This window comes from Globicephala melas, chromosome 2 (assembly GCF_963455315.2).
Source record: "Globicephala melas chromosome 2, mGloMel1.2, whole genome shotgun sequence".
NCBI lineage: Eukaryota > Metazoa > Chordata > Mammalia > Artiodactyla > Delphinidae > Globicephala > Globicephala melas.
In genome coordinates, this window is record NC_083315.2 from 141011394 (window position 1) to 141027883 (window position 16490).

The window sequence follows — 16490 nt, forward strand, 5'->3', positions numbered from 1 at the left end:
TCCAGGAACCCTGGGGAGTTATTGCTAGAATTCTCCCTGTCTGCCATCTGGCTTCTCCATAACCTTGTGTGACTGTGACCTCCCTCCAACCGCGCTCCCCCCCCCATCCTATTTAAACAGGGAAAATGTCTGCTGACCTCCTTCACCAGGCTGAAAATATAGCTGATCATAAAAACATTTCCAGATGCACAATCCTTTGGAAGTGTTGTGCAAGCAAGTCTCTGTTTTGGATCTAAGCTGCTTAGGGTCGGTGCTCAGGATGCCAATACATTATTTCAGCCCACTGAGTATTTCTGCTGGTGCACACCAATGGCACCAAACAATGAATGGGCCTCTTTCAAGACCTAATTTACTATCGCTGAACGTGTTAGCACAAGAGAGAGGCAAATAAATGCTCTCTGGAGTCTAGAAAATTGCCTATTCCTGAGAATAAGTTTTAAGGGAGAACAAGTCTAGCCCATTAAATCTTTAAAAAGTGATGAAAAAGTGTGTGTGTTTGTTTTCAGGCGGAGTATTGGATGGAGAATGCATTTTTCAGTAGTAGGCCAAGGAAAGCAGTAAGTCCATTTACTTTGCTTGAAGAGCTACATTTCAGGCAAAGTGTATAAATTTATAATAAAGAGGGAAAAATCCTGAACCTGATAGTTACTTTGATGGCATTAAAAGCCAAGGAAACCAATCCTGTGGATTCCACTAAGATTTCCAGGTGTGTTTCTCTTCACGGCTTTACACTGGGATTCAGGTGCATGCCGCAGGCTCTGGAGTCGGGCCCACTTGGGTTCCAGTCCCAGCATCTCCACTCACCAGCTGTGCAGTCTTGAGCATGTTACTGAACCCCAGTGCTCATTAAGTGCTGAGGGACGGAAATCACCCCGCAGTGATTTCCCCATGCATATGTGGGTGGTAAGTATTTCCCACAGATGGTCAGGGGTGTTTTCAAGGGACTCCCGCCATCCTGCTGTGATTTTCTTCCACAGCACCGTACACGGCTGGCCAGGGTGCAGGTTCAGCTCAGCCTGCCCCCCTTTGGGCACTGCAGCTGCTTTACCATCGCTCAGCACTGTGATGGTCAGTACTCTCCACAGGCCTCCTTACTGGGACCATTAGTGGCTCTCTGCTTGCTTCTGTCAGGGGAACAGGAAGGAAGATGCAACCTGAGGTAAGTTCCTAGTCCAAGAAGGAACTTCGCTTTAAAGGAAATGGCTTTCCCTTGGTAAGACAGGAAAGGGAGTGCGGTTTCCTGAACAAATCCGGGGAAATGAGTGCTCAGACTTATAAAAAATGGAAGAGACTTCATCATACTAGACTTCAAATCCAGTAGCTTACATTGCTTAAAAAACCAAAACAAAAGCAAAAATGGATAGTCTAGAAACCCAAGCTTCTAGTTTTTTCATCCTGGCTTAGCTACTTTCAAAGCCATCATAGAGAGATATTCTCTCTTTCCTTTTCTGTGTGTGTGTGTGTGTGTGTGTGTGTGTATGTGCGCGTGTGTGTGTGTGCGCGCGTGCGCACGTGCCCCTGGAGAAGCTGAGATTTGGGGACAATGTTAGCAAAAGAACTACATAAACTAGTGGAGACAACAAAGTTTGCTTTAACCAGCGTCTTTGTAAAGGAAATACTTAATTTCGTCCTCTTACCTTACTCACTCAGTGGGACCTTTTGGCGTCCTCCCCAGTGGAGGTCAGCTTGGACTGGGGCAGTCTTTAGTAGAGCTGGGAGCCATCCGAGGAATGGTTGCTGGATGTCTCTCCCACAAGAAGGCTCCAAGAATCAGTCTCTCAAGTATGTTATACTGATTCTTTTACCAGGGAGACAAGTGCCTGCCCTGCTTCCTGCCACCCACAGCCTAGGCACACTGAGCATGCTCCCGGTTTAAACAGCCAGCAAGGGCACCACTGTGGGATCTGCTGTAATAACAGCTAAATTAACTGGAGAAATGCTCCAACAGGCAGCCCACTGCCAAGACTCAACACAGTTGGACTGTGGGACTCCTCATTAGCAAAACGCTATGCTTCTTCCAGACTCACACTCGGGTTTCCAACTCTGGGTGACTGTAAGTACTGTGCTCACCTAGCAGAAGGATTTCTTCCTTATCTCAGGATTGGAAGAAACAGATGGAACCCCGCACACCCTGATTATCTCAATACAGTTTTGTCTTCCATTCACATCCTTTTTCTTTTCTATCTCTGATAAATAAAGGAAGAGACTCTGAAATGACGAGGAAAGAGGGGAGAGGGCAAGCTTTTGAGCCAAGTGCATATACACCTATACCCGCTCTGAGGTTGCCTTGTAGACAGCAGGGAAGGAGGGGCTCTGTGACACTGGGGTAGGGAAGATGAAACTTTGGGACACTCAGCAGGGGTGGGGAGAGTTGACCCTGTAGTGATAAGTTAGCAAACTTCAAAAATACTGTTTGGAAGGAGTGGTAATAATACACATCTGGAAGATGTTGAAACATTTGTCCAGAAAATCATTTTGAATCTATTTTACCACTTGTCCAGTGGAGTAAAACACTGAAGATATCTAGGTTAATTGAAACTTTTAACTTTCTAGGGAGGGCCTGAAAAGTTAAAAATCTCAATTTCAACAGCCTAGGGAGGGCTGCCCTAGGCATCAACCGCCTGCTGGCAGGGAGGGGAAGAGAGGAAATAGGGGGTGAGTAGGAGGTTGCAGAGGGCCAGGCCTGCATAAGGTGGACATCACTTTTGCTCACGTTACATTGGCCAGAACTCAGTCAGAAGGCCCTGCCTACATGCAAGGGGGACTGATGGGCTGTCACTTCCCAGCTGCAATGGCCCCTATGGAAAGGGATCAGACCTCTAGTGAACAGCCAGCATTCCTGCCACATAAAAAGAAGGCTGGGGTGGCTTCCAACCCTGACTGTGTATCAGCATCATAGCTTTAAAAAATACACGTGCCTGGGATCCAGCCCCAGAGATTCTGATTGGGTAGGCCTGCACTGACACCCAGGAGAATCTGTATTTTTAAAGGCACAGACTAGGTTGAGGGTCACTGGTTGGCTCTGGAGTGTACACGTCTAGCATTGCCTCTCAACAGTTTTAAAAATCATTTCTCCTGAGCTTCCCTGGTGGCACAGTGGTTAAGAACCCGCCTGCCAATGCAGGGGACATGGGTTTGATCCCCGGCCTGGGAAGATCCCACGTGCCGCGGAGCAACTAAGCCCATGTGCCACAACTACAGAGCCTGCGCTCTAGAGCCCGTGAGCCACAACTACTGAAGGCCATGTGCCTAGATCCCGTGCTCCGCAGCAAGAGAAGCCACCTCAATGGGAAGCCCGCGCATCGCAGCGAAGAGTAGCCCCGCTCGCCACAACTAGAGAAAGCCCGCGCACAGCAATGAAGACCCAACACAGCCAAAAATAAAAACAAATAAATAAATTAATTAAAAAATCATTTCTCTGATTTCTCAATGTGAACAATGCTTTTGAATCGGCTTCAATTTTGTATGTGCTGGTAAAATAGTTTTCACCACAGTAAATCCCAAACAGGATTAAAAGGCAATACTTTTGTACAGGTTTTCAGTAGTAGAGTCTATGTAATGATTAGTAATATATAATGATTAAATTTATATCAATATTTGACACAGTAAAATAATGCAGGTATGTGTAATTGATGATACGTTGCTTTCTGAGAAGCTCATAGTTGTTCTCTGTGCCATAAAATCATTGTTCAGAAAGCTGTTCTTTTTGGAGTGATTTGAAACTTTTTTTTCCCTCAGGGCTCCCCTTCCGAAATTTCACAGAGTAGTAGGTGCAGGCATCTGCTGGGGTGACGTTGCTGATACAGATGGAAAATCTAGGATGGAATAGAGACCAGACACGGGTTAGAGAGAACAAGGAGGAGGGAGGTGGGTTGACATGGATGGTGACTGTAATAATCATTCCTTGAAGTAAGCAAGAGGTAGGATGCTGTGAACAGGATGGTCCCCTCCTCCCGCCCTCCCTTCCTTCCTTCCTTTTTTTATTGAACTATAGTTGACATATAACATTATATTGGCTTCAGGTGCACAACAAAATGATTCAGTATTTGTATACATTGTGTGTGCTACAGGAAATAAGAATGAAAATAGAATTTCACAATTTCCACATTCTAATGTAATTATTTAAAAATCTTTACCAGAGAATATTTACTCTATTGAAACTATTACTAAACACGAGTGTTATATATTAAAAGACCATCTTTGGGGATTCCCTGACGGTCCAGTGGTTAGGACTCCGGGCTTCCACTGCAGGGGGCCCGGGTTCGATCCCTGGTCAGGGAAGTAAGATCCCACAAGCCGCACAGTGCTGCCAAAAAAAAAAAAAAACCATCTTCATTAATAGATTAGAATTGAATTATTCCTTTCCTATTTTCTCCCACTACCTTTTGTGTGTGTATTATGTCTTATTTTGTGTCTATTTATTATTTTATATTTATATTTTGTATGTTTACTTTATTTATATGTATACAGTTTCTGTATTTATTAGCTAGTAAGTTCCTGAAGGGTAAGGCTAGTATCATGTTCATTGTCATCATCTTCTACAGCATGTTACACAAACAAGCACTCAAATGTTTATTACAGTGACTGGAAATCATTTGAGTCATTTAACTTCTTCAGTGCCTATTATGTGCCAGAGAATAAGTGATGAACAATACAAAATACAGCTTTCCCTGAGATCTTACAGTCTAGTGGGAGGAAGACAGACAGTAAACAAAATAAATACATAAGGTATAAAGTCTGTCAGCTGGTGGTAAGTGCTGTGGAGAAAAAGAAAGCAGGGGAGTGGGACAGAGTATTAAAATCTGAGTAAAGACTTCAAGAAATGAGAGGGCAGGCCCTGTCTACATGGGGGGCGGGCAGAGCATTGCTGGGGAGGGGACAGCAAGCATGACCGCTCTGAGGCTGGCACATGTCTAGGGTGGACACAGGACAGCCGGAGGCCAGTGTGGTGGACAGAGTGAACAAGCTGGCAAGTGCAAGGAGAAAAGACCAGGTCATGGGGGCTTCTAGGCCAGGGTAAGGACCTTGCGGTTGACTCTGAGATGACAAGAGGGCTTCAAGTGGGGGGTTCATTTGCTTACATTGAAGAAGTTCAGTCTGGCTTTTGAGTTTGTATTAGGCTATAGGAGGACAAGAGTGGAAACAGGGAGCATAGTTAAGAGATGAGTGTAAGAATCCAAGTGACAGATGGTGGTGGCTTGGACCAGGACCTCAACAGTGGAATTGGTAAGCAGGGGTTAAATTCTGGATGTATTTTCACCAAGATTTATGAGAGAGAGGAAGAGAGCCATCAAGGATGGCTCCAAGGTATTTGGAGGAAAGTGGGAGGATGGAGTTAACTGAGGGCACGGGTTTGGAAGAGATACCAGCAGCTCTGTTGTGGACACACTTACCACACTAAGACCCCTACATACGAACCTTCAAGTTGTGAACTTTCAAAGAGGCGAACGTGCATTCGCATGTCCAATCACGTATTAGTTCACGTGTCTGGTGTACATTGCTACGTGCAGCTTGCCCTCCATCTCCTATTGCTGACGATCCTTCAGCTCTACCATCTCCCACCTCCTCTCCCTCCTCCAGTCAGTAACTCTTCTTGCCTGTTCACTGGATGCCAGCCCCTGCATGCCAGCTGTTGTACTGTACTACTGTACTTTTCAAGGTACTGTACTGTAAGATTAAAAGTGTTTTCTTTATTTTTTGTGTTTGTTTGTTTTTTATGTATTATTTGTGTGAAAAGTATTTAAACCTTTTACAGTATAGTACTATATAGCCGATTGTGTTAGGTGGGTACCTAGGCTAACTTTGTTGGACTTAACGAACACGCACTCAGAACGGAACTCGTTCGTATGTAGGGGACTGATTGTATTAGATATCTAAGTGGAAATGCAAATAGGATATGAGAGATGAACTCGAGTTCAGAAGAGAGATCCAGTTTGGAGATATAAATGAGGGGGTTTTCAATCCACTGGTGGTATTTGAAATACTGAGACTGCCTGAGCTACAGGTGAGTGATTGTAGACAGAGAACCCTGAGGGACTCGAAAGCTACAGCGTGAGGGAGATGAGGAAATAGCAAAGGCCGGTGCCAGACACTACAAGAAGGAGGTATTTCAAGGGGAAGGGAATGATCAACCCCGTCACATGCTGCTAGGAGGTCAGGTAGGAAGATGAGACAAAGGCTGAGACTGGCCCTTGGATTTAGCAATTAGAAGTTTAACGGGGACTTGACACGAACCAATGGGGAAACCAGTTTGGAATGGGTTCGAGAGAGTGGGAGGAGAGGAATTGGAGCGACTGGTAGAGAGGGAATGGGAAATGGGGAGGTAGCTGAAGAAGGAGTAGAATCAAGAGGGTTAAAAATGTCTTTTTTTCCCCCATGAGTGGAGAAGTAGCCTGTTTGTGGGTGATGGGTATGATCAAGTACAGGAACAATTTGATGTCTTAAGAGAGTCAAGGGAGAATGGGCACGAGGGGGAGGGAGGGATTGGCCCTAGGTAAGAGCTGGGTAATACTTGTATCCAGGAGACAGGAGGGACAGGGACTGGGAAGGCAAAGTAGGAGACCACAGATGCAGGGAGAGAAGTAATTGTGGGGGAGAAAAATTAATTACCTAGCAGGATAATGGATGAGTTCTTTCCATTTTTCCAAACTCTCCAAATTATGTATTATTACATAGATTTGCAAGATATTAAAGGAAACAATCCTTGCTGACATATGGACTTGTGTGAGTAATGCAGTGAGAGCAGTTCTGAAGCTTACTCTAGAAGCTACTCTAGGGTCAGAAGTGCCCTCTAGTGGTTCATTTAGACCTTTACTTTTTTTTCTTATTTTCTTGCTCTAGACAGAAGTGCAAAATAACACTATCCACATTTTATATTATTTTTTAAAAAAACAATTACAGTTCACAGTTTAATTTAGAAGAATATCATACACTGGGTAAAATAAACCCAAACCATCTGCGGTCCAAGCTGGAGTGAGTATTAATTAATTATCATTGCTAAGACTTTCTCTTGTAAATACATCATTCTCTGCCATACCGCCAGTATTTATGTACATTCTGCTTCTTGAATGAGTCATTTTATTAAACTCAGAGGAAGGACGACTGGTGGGCCGCCGCTGATCCAAGGCTGAAAATTCTTCTTGATGCTCCGAAGAGTATAAATTCCTCATATTTTCCATTCCTTGTTTCACTTGATTTTGTTGTCATTGGGTTTCCTCTGCCTGGTACGTTCTCTCAACCTGGGTGAGTTAACTCATTTCCTCATGATCTTCCAGACTACCTTCAGTCTCCCCTGCTATGCAATCTCACAGTGTGCTGTGCTTCTTTCTCCCTCATGCCATTTCCCTCAACTGCAATAAAACAGTCAATTCTGTAATGATCGTTTAACCTCTGTTTCTTCTGGTAAATCACGAGACCCGTAAGGGCTAAGAATGTGTGTGGCTTGTTCACCACTCTCTCCTCAGCACTTAGTTCAGTGCCCAGCACATGAACAGACACTATCCTGCAGGAGACTCTTGCCACGGCTCCATTAACATGGTTCAGATCCCACCGTGGAGGAGATTGCGTTTCAGAAATAGAATTCTATTTCCTGAATACAATTGGCAATTGCTTCAGGTGCACCAGTAACAGATGTAATAATCTGTTACAAAACTGTTCCAGCTACTCTTTCAGTAGTTCAATTTAAATTTCTAGGTGGCAAAGCAACACTTTACAAAGAAGGCAGAATCCTTAGATATGACCCAGACCTTAACAGATCATTTTTTCCAAAATAGAACTAAGGGAAAGACAATTAAGATGCCAATGCAGAGGAAATAATAATGAGACTATTTCACGTTGTACAGCCATATCTGTGACCCTAACCCACACACCTACTTATTCCCAGATTTAGAAATATTCCGGCACCTCCGGGACTTAACTCAGCAACGGTATCTCTAAAATGGACAGGGCGATAGTGTTTACCTACCTGAGGCCCGTAGGCCATCCCAGCCTCATCCTTAGACACTGGAGTCTGAGAACAGGGGAATGGCTGGTTGTGAAGGATGGCACCACGGTCCCCTGGGTCCTGGACTTGTGGCTTGGAATTTAGTGGGAACAGAGTAAAATGCTCCGAGCAGGAAGTTGGGTTTGTGTCTATCTGGAAAGTCTGTTATTATCCTATATTCTCCCACCCCCAAAACCCTCACCCCCACTCTAAATAGTTTAACCTCTTGGTGTTATAATTTTGGTGCAGTCTTTTTGTTGCGGGCCCTGAAAGACGTCCTCTTCTATTGCTTGTCCAAAGGTAGCAGGGTTTTCCTAAAATCACTACTTGAACATTTAATGGAGGCATGTATGATTAACCCCACTCAATAGGAATTTCTTTTATTCAGAACACCTTCAGATTAAACATCAGAATGAATACAAACACACATGAGTGTATTTATGGCGTGTTCTGTCAAGCTTGCAGGCCCTTCTCTCATGAGGCGCTTCCCCATGTTGTTCACACGGATGTCTCCTTGTCATCCTCAGGTCTCGGCTTACATGTCACTTACTCAGAGAGGCTTGGCCAGCCCACCCAATCTAATTAGTCCCCTCCTCGTTTACTTTCTCTCATAGACCCTGTTATTTTTCTTCATACAATTCATCACTAGTGTTCACAGATTTTTTAGTGTTCATTCACTTAATTCTATCAATTCCATTAGGCTGTAAAGTTCTCAAGGGCGGGGGGGGGGACGTTGTTTGTTTTGTCCACTTTTGTATTCTTGAGGCCTAGCACGGGTGCCTGACATGTAGTAGGTGCTCTATAAAAAAAATTGCTGAATAAATGAGTGAATACCTTCTTGGTTGTTTCACTTACACTTGTCCCTTCTACTGAGTTTTAGTTCCTGCTACTGCACTGTAACCCCCAAATTGATAGGAGAGAATTGCAGTGCCACTTCCCTCCATCACTGACTACTGAGGTGGCAATTCCTTTGTGGAGAAGCTGCTGGCTTCTCTTGGGCGGCTGTCATGTACCCAAAGGTGTGCAATAATTGTTCATAATAGTATGACTGAGGCAATCAGGAGAGCTGTCAGAAATGCCTTTTTAAAAGTTACCCACGGGCTTCCCTGGTGGTGCAGTGGTTGACGGTCCGCCTGCCGATGCAGGGGACATAGGTTCGCGCCCCGGTCCGGGAAGATTCCACATGCCGCGGAGCGGCTAGGCCCGTGAGCCATGGCTGCTGAGCCTGCGCGCCCGGAGCCTGTGCTCCGCAACGGGAGAGGCCACAACAGTGAGAGGCCTGCGTACCGCAAAAAAAAAAAAAAAAAAAAAGTTACCCTCATTGGGTTCTTGGGCACCAGAAACTGTGAACTACTGACATAAGTAAGTGAGAATGAGCAGAATGTGGAAAAGGTGTGTGTGTGGGAAATGAAATTCAGATGTACACATCCTTCCTTGCGCGCCAGGAAACTGAGCCTCTTGCAGCAGCTCCTCTGCCCAATGGGGGGCGGCAGCATTCCAGCAACTCACTCCCTGAGGTTGTGTAGGCGGCAGGAGCGATTCGCGTTCACAATCTTTTGACTCTACCCGCTCTCCGTAGCGCCTTAGCCCGCTAGAGTTTCAAGGCGCGTTGTTCTTTGACGAAGCTGAGTCCTATACACCGCCTGCTGCTTTCCAGAGCATGGCTTCTCCGAGTTCCTTCACCTACTGTTGCCCTCCATCTTCCTCCCCTGTCTGGTCAGAGCCGCTGTACAGTCTGAGGCCCGAGCACGCGCGGGAGCGGTTGCAGGACGACTCGGTAGAAACAGTCACGTCCACGGAACAGGTGAGCTGGCTTGACTGGGCGAGGCGCCCGCGCGGGGGCTTCTGGGAGCGGGAGTCTGGTCCTCAGGGCCGCCGGGGTGCGGAACCCACCCGGGAACTACAGCTCCCACAGTGCTCCGCGGCGCCCCCCCCACCTCTGGGACGCTCCCGGCGCCCAGGCTTGGGCTGGAGAGTGGAGTGCTTGTGGGGCCGGTTGGGGAGGGGTCGTTGTCAAGGTTGGAGGGAGAGGACAGTACCTGGGCCCCCTCTGCCTTAGGAAACGGAGAGAATCTTGTTCTGTTCCTGGAGGACTGAAGCAGCCCGGGTGGGTCGGACAGCCCACTCCATTTTGCCAGACATCGGGAGGTTCTCGTATGGATAATGCACATTCCCCACCCTGCTTATAGTTTTGGGACAGAGGGGAAAAGAAGTGGCCAGACTGCGGTCATGCCATTGCATGATGTTTAATTTATGACCCACAGTGCCAGGTTTGACGCCTGCCTCGTGGGGGGACATTTTAGTAGCCATTCAATCATTTGAGCACCAGCAGTGCGTTGGTCACAATGTCGAACAATGGAAATGCAAAGAAATAAAACAGCCCCTGATCAGGAGCGTGGTTGGGGAAGACAGAGAGAAAAACAGCACAGTTTGGGAAGTGCTGTAATAAGAGTGTGAATTTTGTACTACTTGCCATTCACTGAGGCCTCGAAGTAGATGGGACCTATCACTTTGAAACGTGTTTGCGGAATGAGTAGTGAATTATAGTTTTGTTTTTCTTCTCGTTCCTCAATTGGAATTGGTCCCAAGTTAGTTACTGTGGAAATGGTTACCCATCTGTCACTAGGAGAAGTGATCAGAATGATTTTTTTTAGCACTAACAAGTAAGCATCAGGCTGCTTACTAAAATAAGATCTCTTAGTAAGATCAATCCCTAGGCTTAATCTTGGAGGGACCTGCTTTGATTTTCATGCCTGAGGTTGGAAGCCTCAGTTTTGGCAAAAATTAGTAATGATAATTATTATATTGTATATTTATGACTAAAATAATAAAAGCAAGGGCTTGAATACACACGTATACACATAGTAGCAGAGGGAATATTTTAACTGGAGATTTAAGTTTCATGGGTTTTAGGGTAGAAAGGAAACTTACCTTTTGAATCTAGCTTCCCAGGTTAGTTAGCCCACCAGTGTGTCCTTCTACAGAAATCTTCTGCAAAAAATTGCAAAGAAATCTCCCATCAATGAAAAAGCTACTACAGGATCTTTGCAGTATTCCTAAGTGATGGATTGTTGAGTGGATTCAGGTCAAGCCTTTTTCTTTTTATCTGACCTAAGACTGTGGGGTCACCTTTTGCGTAGTTAACTGAATTGACCCAGCAGATGAGGCTGTGGATAGATAAAATGTTAGTGGAGAAAAGGGAATCAGAATTTGGTCTAATTTGCGGACCAGCACAGAGACTTCCATGGTTAGAGGGGTAAGTCAAAAACAGGAGCATCGCCAGGAGCTTTACTGATCTGCTCTTTCTCTTTTGCTTACACTATTTTTGCAGTCACATGCCCTGCTTAGTTCCTATGAGGGAAAAAGCAGCACTTATGTTCTAAGTGCTTAGATATAATGAGCGATGCAGAAATGGATGCAACAAGGTACTGGCCTGCAAAAGGGTTGGCCAAGGTCTGGGCCAGGTGTGGAAACTAGGTTCTGATATGGAGCACTGGTACTGTAGGATGTCTTTCAGATCTAGGCCCAACTGTGTGGTGGATAGCAAAGCATCTTATACTTCTTTTCCGTGTCATTATTCCAGCTCACGTTTTAAAAGTCTAGGATAAACTGTTCCAGATCATAGGAAGATAACATGGTATCTCATTCTCATGGCTTCCTCAATGTTTTAATAATCATTATAGTGTCCATTTATTGGGTTCCATACCCAATAAATGCTCTCCATACATTGTGTCATTCAATCCTTACACATTTTACAGATGAGAAGACTGAGTCTTATAGAAGGACTAGGTTGGTAGGTTAATGATGATATAGTCATAAGAAGAAACAACCTTGCTAGGAGTTGTTTACAGAAGACACTGCTGTTATTCCTTTGGTTCTGACTGAAGATTCCACTTATTCTTAGGGGTTTGCGGACAGCACTCAATTTTGTGCCATTGCCAATAAAAAATGCTTGTCACCTGCTTCCTGTCTGATTATCAGGAGCCTATTTATTTGCTTAACAATGATTTGATAGTAGGAGTGAAACCTCTGAACAGTGGAAAGAGTCCTTAGCTATGGGTTCTTCTGTTCCATTCATTCATTTTCATTCATGCAACAAATACGTGAGTGCCTTCTTTGTGCCAGGCACTGTTCTAGACACTGGGTATAAGGGAGTGAACAAAAGAGGCCAAGTGGACGCCTTTATGAAACTTTTGTTCTAGGCCAGAGAGGCAGTCAATTAAAAAGGGGAAAAAATATCTATCCATCCATCTATCTATCTAATGTTAGAGAGAAGTGCTGTGGAGAAAAATACAGCAAGATAAGGGAGATAGATGTGCCAGGCATGGGTGGGATAGGAGCAAGGGAGGTTTTTATATAAGGTGGTAAAGGAAACCTCTGCTGATGTAACGTTTTAGCTGAGAGCTGAAGTAGGTGAGGGGACAAGCCATGTGTGTATCTGGGGGAAAAGCATTCTGGGCAGAGAAGGCAGCAAGTACAAAGGACCTGAGGCAGGGTGTGCCTGGTGAGTGGAGAGCTACTGAGTAGAGAGGTTAGCAAACAGAACAGGAGATAAGGTTGGATCTCGTACATTCAGATACACTGATTGAGATGGGAAGCCATTCGGCTGAATAGCTTCCATTTACCTCCCCAGATTCACTCTACCCTTTTCTACCCTGCTCTGTAGATGTGCCCCAGGAGGTGGACCTGCACTGACAGGCAACCTTGCTTTCTGCCTTCTGTTTGCATTTGGCCATGGGGAGTATTGATAGGGGATGAGAGTGAGGGAGAAGGATGAGATTGGCGTATATATTCCCTTCCCGCAGGATTGTGTGGGCGGGAGTGTCTCTAGACTTAAGGTCACATCTCCAATTAGGTGCCTTCTCCGTGGAGCTCTCTGTCTCCCTCTCTACCCCTTCTCTTCACATTTCGGGTCTAGAAGGGGATGAAGTACCCTTGTGTTGCTAGCCCCTGTGTTATGATATGAACTCTCCTCAAATCACCCACTTTGAATGTGCCATCTGTTTCCTACCAGGAGTCAGACTGATCTATGATTGAAGGGTTTTGACACAATCTGTTGAGCATTTCAGCAGGCTCATTTAGGTCGCTGTTGAGAGTAGATTGTGAGGAGGCCAGCGTGGGTGCAGGGAAACCAGTTAGTGGCTGTTGCAGTACTGCAGGTGACACGTGATGGCAGCTTCGCTCAGGGCTGTGGTAGTAGAGGTAATGAGCAGTGGTGAGATTCTGGGTATCTTTTGAAGGTCTCTGTTGTGACAGGCTGTTTTATTTCTTGACAAGCTGATGAATTTGATGCTCGGAGAACCTTTTATGACTCCAGAAAGCAAGATGTGGTTGTATTATTAGCGATTGTCTTCCTTTTCTGTGCCACCTGCAGTCACCCCATTGCAAATGCTCTGTGATTCAGGCCGGTAGGGTAATACCGGTACAATCTCAGAGGTAGCAGGTTTGCCAACAACAGTTGTTACTGAAGGTACTACTTTTGTTTTCCCTTTAGACTGCCCTTGAACAGGGGCAGAAACATTCTCCATTTGAAATGGCATGATGTCATTAGACGACATTCAGTCAAGTGCCAGTCAACTCTGGGGGGAATCTAGAAGAATTATTTGTCTCAGTCAAAATTCTTTTCTCTTAGAGGGGAAAAAAAAAAGAGAAGAATATGCCGGAAGCAATCACAGAATGACTCAGCAGAGCATGTAATGAAGTGCTAAATTATGACTGCATTGCATGAGGATTTCAAGGAGTGGAAGCCGATCTGTTGTGGGGTGAGGCGGTCAGGACAACTTCATGGAGGATGTGGGACTCGGGTTAGGCTGTAAAGGATGGAGTTGGGGCGGCAGCCATGCCAGTGGGAGGAGCCGTTACGAGGGAAAGACCAGGTTGGCTGTGGTAGGGAATTAGGTCAGCTGGATGGGTGGGGCTGCCCTGATGACGAGGGAGTGCTGGTGGCGGGTGGGGACAGGATGGAGAGCCAGGCTAAAGAGCTGGCTGCAAGTGACGGGCATTGCACCACTGCAGATCCTGAAGGAGGGAACATTAGGGATCCAGGAATGAATCCCGAGCTCCTGCTGTTGACTTGTTTCAAGTTCTAGTATCTGAAAGATTATTAAACAGAGGTGGAGCAAGTCCCTAAATATAGTCACACTAACTAGATTTTTATGCTTCTGATAGGTGGGACCAGAGCTCTGCTTGTTAAGTGGTCAGTAGGCTAGCTATGTGAATCAATTTTATCTTATTGAAATTCAGCATATACCATGTTGCCCAACTATTAGAAAGTGCAAATATCAAAATTTCCCCATTTTCCCTATTAAAAAGTCCCCTAAAGTGTTTTTTGGTCAACTTGAGAATACACACACTATTAGGTATGTAAGGAAACAAACCAAAGGCTTGTTTACACGATTTGCATTTTAAATTTAGGTACCTGTGCCTACTTAAAATCACATACTTTATAAAATCACACTAATTTAGAAATATTGTTCTTTCTCCTCCTCATAAATTCATAAAACATTTGTCTTCAAACTCTTCACATCCATCTTTGACCTTTGTGTTTTTATCATCACTGGAGCTATACTCTGGATCAGTGGATATGATTTTGCAGACCACACTTCCAGTTTTTTGAGATACATCCCTTTTAAATATGGGGAAGATATTGAACATTTTATCACAAATTACAATTCTAATTCTTTTACAGTGTGTCCAGTTGGTGCATATCTTTGATCATCGCAACTTAAACACTTTATTAACTTTTAAAGTGATCTTTAAAAGGGTTTACAGTGGCAGTTTGCACGTGCAAGTGTGAGTTCATATCCCCAGGAATTAAATCTGTGTTTAATTTGTCTCGTTTCATTGATACCATCAGCTGACTTCTGTAGGCAGCCAACACCAGACCTTGACTGAGGTTGTTTCAGGATGATGTGTCAACCCCAACTCGTACTTTGTATTCAAAATAAGGAACTGAAAGAACTCCCCACAGCAAGAGTTACTTTGTAAGGATTTCTTATAAGGTGACTTGTGTTTTCTGAGGGATAATTTTTTTTTAGGAAGAATCCTTTTCTTATAGTTAATCTATTAATGATTCTTTTACCACATCTTCAGCATTAGCATGAGTCTCAGGCAGCAAATCTGCTTTCTGGAAGGGTCCTCCTCTGGGAGAGAGGGGGAGATGTAGGGAGAAGGGAAGGTCTATGGTACGAAAGTTGGTGCATCACGAGATTTGCTTTAGATAGAAGCTGTGAAAGAGAAAATTCTAAATGCATTTGTTGTTTTTTACCACTCAGCTATGAATGGATATTATTCTGTGCTTCCGATTGGATTTCTAGAAGAATTCCAGGAGCTATGTTTTAAACAGAGCTGTCAAGAATGCAGGCAGATGGTTAGATCTGCATCTATGTTGCCATGGCATCTAAGTCTTGGGGATGTGGGTGCAGTCACTTCATCTCTGACCCCTAGATTCTCACGTAATCCCTCCATCGTTGAAAACCACAAAGTAATATACATACTAGTTTATGGCATGTACACAGACTATACACACACACAAATATATATTTATTAGTTTATATTATATAAAGATACATGTGCATATACATCCACATAAATATATAGTAGGGGAGGAAAAAACCTTTTCCTCTACCCGGCTGAGGTTCTCTAGCTGGGGCCCTGGAAATTAGACTGACCAAAGACAGATTAACAAGAGAAAAATAAACAGAAATTTATTAACATGTGCATTGTTGAGTACACATGGGAGCACCTATCGACGAGTCACCCAAAGGGGTAGTTAGAACTTGAGTTTATATGCCGTTTTAGGCTAAAACAAAGAAAAGGGTTTGGGGCTTCTGGGTTGGGGAGACAACTTATGTTTCCCCTAAGTCCAGGAAAAGTATGGTAAACAAGAGTTGTTTAGTAAGGTTTGTTATTCAGATTCAAGTCCGTGCCTTCTCCCTAGATAAGAGTTGTTTGGAGACCTCCACCTCCTGGTGTGGAGAGGGAGACATTTTCACAAAAGGAAACGTAATGCCCTGTTTTTAGAGCTTTTCCTTCACCTCCTGGTTATCAAGGGCCTTTAGCTCAAAATAATCCATATGCCAACGAGGCATGTTTTGGGATGGCATATTCTAGGACTCCTCAATATGTATAATCTTACTTCGGCAAATGCAAAACCATTCTGTACGTAGCAACACCTAGCCTGTGCCCCGTCAGGAGCAGGGGTAAGCTTCTGACAAACTAGTAGACTTACCTCTGAACTCTTGTGTTCCCCTTTCGCCATATCCTAAGTGATCAAGTGCCTCATGACTGGAAAAGTGAGAGATGTACTGTTAGGACTAAGTTATGTTATAAAGAGGCTTGGGAGGGCAAGCAAGGGTTTTCTAGGTATGTCTCTACTGGAGAGTTAGAATTGCTGGGTTGTAGGGTCTGTGCCTTTTCAGTGTTATTACCTGCTGCCATGTTGCCCTCCATAGTGACTCTAGTAATTTAAGCACTAGTTAGTGGTGTACTGGAGATCTAGTTTGTCCAC

General features: G+C 44.6%; 1 protein-coding gene across 2 annotated transcripts in view; it reads left to right on the forward strand.

Annotated features, from left to right (window-relative positions):
* Nucleotides 1-9542: 9542 nt before the first annotated feature.
* FNTB (farnesyltransferase, CAAX box, subunit beta) overlaps nt 9543-16490 on the forward strand; it is an 84329-nt gene continuing 77381 nt past the window's right edge. The window contains exon 1 of one of the 2 annotated variants that reach the window (XM_060294912.1): nt 9543-9785. In XM_060294912.1, the coding sequence (XP_060150895.1) occupies nt 9642-9785 (144 nt within the window). In that variant the 5' untranslated portion in view covers nt 9543-9641. The remainder of the gene's footprint in view (nt 9786-16490) is intronic. The other variant, XM_030855235.2, reaches the window with a different exon arrangement.